Source organism: Rhinolophus sinicus, chromosome 6 (assembly GCF_057876585.1).
Source record: "Rhinolophus sinicus isolate RSI-liver-muscle chromosome 6, RSI-T2T, whole genome shotgun sequence".
Lineage (NCBI taxonomy): Eukaryota > Metazoa > Chordata > Mammalia > Chiroptera > Rhinolophidae > Rhinolophus > Rhinolophus sinicus.
In genome coordinates this window covers 26,620,001-26,623,045 of record NC_142506.1, presented here as the reverse complement: position 1 = coordinate 26,623,045, position 3,045 = coordinate 26,620,001, and the positions used below count along the sequence as shown (strand labels likewise).

The 3,045-nt window shown below is 55.1% G+C and overlaps 1 protein-coding gene across 3 annotated transcripts in view; it reads left to right on the top strand.

The window, feature by feature from the left end:
- The first annotated feature begins 913 nt into the window (after nt 1–913).
- The window catches only part of ZFPM2 (zinc finger protein, FOG family member 2), a 449,678-nt gene continuing 447,546 nt past the window's right edge, over nt 914–3,045 (top strand). The window contains exon 1 of one of the 3 annotated variants that reach the window (XM_019750658.3): nt 914–1,459. In XM_019750658.3, coding sequence (XP_019606217.3) covers nt 1,420–1,459 — 40 coding nt within the window. In that variant the 5' untranslated portion in view covers nt 914–1,419. The remainder of the gene's footprint in view (nt 1,460–3,045) is intronic. The other 2 variants (XM_019750659.3, XM_088798993.1) reach the window with 2 other exon arrangements.

Below are 3,045 nucleotides of genomic sequence, written 5' to 3'. Positions count from 1 at the left end.
GTTTGGGAAATTATGGCAAGATCAACTCTTTTATTTGTCGCTGGCTGCTTCCCTGTGGCAGAAGAACTAAAATAATTAAAGGTCATGGGGCTGGGGCGGGACTTCAGAACTTCCACAGACTTCCTCAAAAAGTTAGTATTCTGATTAGAGATGGTTCATTTTCCACTTAGGGCTAATCACCTACCTAATGGTCCTCCTTTTGGATGTGAGAAAAATAACTGCCTGTCTCCAAATTCGGAATTCTTACAATCTGAAATGAAAACTCGTGGTGAGAAAGCACTTTTAAGACGCTGCTCAGCATCCCATCTGTGCGGGCCAAGTGGGGGATGGTCCGTGTCCACGGCGGTCTCCTGGGAACCTTGAGAGCAATGAAATGATCTCCTGAGAGCCTGGGCAGATGAGAGGACTTAACTGGCCCCAAGACACACAGTTGGCATTTGTGATCAGCTGGCACTCGCCGAGGATTTTGCCACTGGCCTAACCTTCCTGCCAAGAAGCTGGAAAGGCCGGGGTAGAGGCTAGGGGAGGGGGCTACATAACTGGAAGCACAAAGTTTATGGAGACTGAGATTTCTTTGTGCCCTGCCGGATAGGCGAGGCTTGAGAGAAGAGAGTTGGGGTCCCTCAAAGGGGGCTGTTGGAAGAAGTTGCCAGGAGGGGTGCTCTGGCAGATGCCTAGAGCTGACGCGGTGACAACTGCAGAAGGCAGCCTCCTTCCAAGCCCTCCCAACGCCTCTCATCCCCCAACCCCCCACCGCGCTCTCCTGCACCCCACCCGACCTAGGCCGGGGCCCTGGTTTGCATCCGGACTGGCTTTAGATGCAGCCAATCCTCCTTTCGCTGATGGAATAGTCTCCCCTCCCCACAGCCCCGGCGCGCCCCTCCCTCCCGCGCCTAGCCACCTCCCGCGGCAGAGCGCGAGCTGCGCAGCCCGGAGCGGCGTCGGCGGCGGCGGCGCTCAAGAATCTGCCCCGCAAACCCGGCAGAGGGGAGAGCAAGCGCGCTCCTCCTCCCGCGCCTTCCGCCCCCCTCTCCCCTCTGCTCGCTCTCCTTTCCCTCCCTCCTTCTCTTCCTTCTTTCCCGGTTCCCCCTTCCCTTTTTCTCTCTCCCTATCCATTCGTTTGTAAATTCTCCTTCTACCCCCCCACCCCCATCACTCTCCCACTCTCCCCCGCCCCTCCCCACTGTCACACTCGCTCTGCCCCCCTCTCTCTTCTCATTTGCCCGCTCATCTCCAAACGTGGATCCGCGGCTCCCGGAGGAGCCCAGCGCCCAGATCCGAGCGCCCGGAGCACCTGGAGTCCGGCCGGCGGCGGCCCGAGCCTGGCCAGCGGCGGCGGCGCGAGCGGCGGGAGCCGAGAGAGCGGCAGCCGGGACCGCGGGCACCGCGGGAGCCCCAGTGACAGCGGCCGCCGCCGAAATGTCCCGGCGAAAGCAGAGCAAACCCCGGCAGATCAAACGTAAGTTTGCACGCGGGGCCAGGAGTTGGTGGGATTATTTCTGGGGAGGGGGGCGAGCGGGGCGGGGAAGGAAGAGAGACTCGCGGCAATCCGCTCCCGTTGCCTGGGAATTGTCAAACTTTGCCTGAGCAGCTGGAGGGACAACTAGTCAGTCACAGACAGACAGACAGCCCGAGCGCCGGCCAAGAAAAAGGCTGTGACCAACAACCCACTCTTGAGCGGCTCAGCCTTCCCGCTCCCGGGTTTCTTTTTTATTTTGACCCCCGCCCGCACTTAGTCACCAATGCTTTGTCGTCGAACCTCACCGGGCAGCCCCACTCGGTTATATTATTATTATTGTGATTGTTGTCGTTGTTGCGACTGACGTGGTGCTGCTACTCTTGGGGACCACTTTTAGCGTGGAGGGTGAGAACTTAGTTTTCCGAAAAGCTGGTCGAGACCTCGGGGCGAAAGAGGCAACATCTCCAGGCGGTGGAAATCAGTGTCTGGGTCTTCCCGTCCTGGGCGGTGCCAGAGCCACGCCAAACACGAAGCGAAACAAAAAGTAGGTGTAAAAGTTCGCGCCTCTGCAGCTGGCGACCGTGTGCCTCCGCCCTGCGGGTGCTGGGCTTGCGATGGGCAGGTCGCGCCCAGGGGCTCTGGGCCCGTCTGGTTTTTGTCGCCGAGACGCTCTGCCAAGCAGGGATTCGGTTTGCTTCTGGCCCCCGAGGCGCGCTGAGTCCTCGTGGGGAGGGGCCGCCCGTCACTTCCCAGCGCGCAAGCTGTTGAGTTCAAGGCAGCGGGTGAGCAGGAGAGAGCGTGACCTGGAGCCCCGGGACTCCTGAGGGCCTGGGTGGCGCTTAGAGGACACAGCGGGGCCAGAGGCACCTGCCCGAAACACACACTCTCACAGAGCTCAACTCGGTCAACTTTTCTTGTCTTGGGGACAATTCCTCCAATGGTGTTTTGTTGCCCCTGCGACATGTCTTCAACGCTTTGGCCGAAAAGGAGAAAGAGCCTTATTAGTTCATTTTTTGCCAGCCTTATGGTGTGCCCATTTCTTCGTGTTGTTAAAGCCAGACAACTAGTTTAAAACTGATTATCATGTAAATTTAGGATAAGGCTTTAATGTACCCTCGCCCCTTGATTATTCAACACACTTACCCCACCCCCAAATGTTGAAAATTCTAATTGGTGTAGTTTAAGAATAAATCGTTATCAATCAACTTATCCAGCGTGAAATGGGGTCCCTGTTATGAGCAGGTTGCTATAATTAAGTATTTAGATCTTTATGTCCATGTACAATTGTTCCCTCTAAGACGTGACTCTAGGTTTTATTTAGTGGATTTCTGCTCTTACACTTAAGTTCCTAGTCTGTGCAACTTGGGTTAAAACAGGGACTGGACTTAACTTTTGGCTCAGAGCAGTTTTAATCAAGGAGAGATACCCTTCTTGAAGACTTTCACTTTGTCACTGATTATTCGTGGTTTCAACTAATTGCCTTTTACTTTCTAGTACTAAATTGATCGCATCCCTGTTTCAATGTTGCATTTTCGAATACAAAACCATGCGTATTATAAGATGTAATTGCAAACATTGTTAAATGT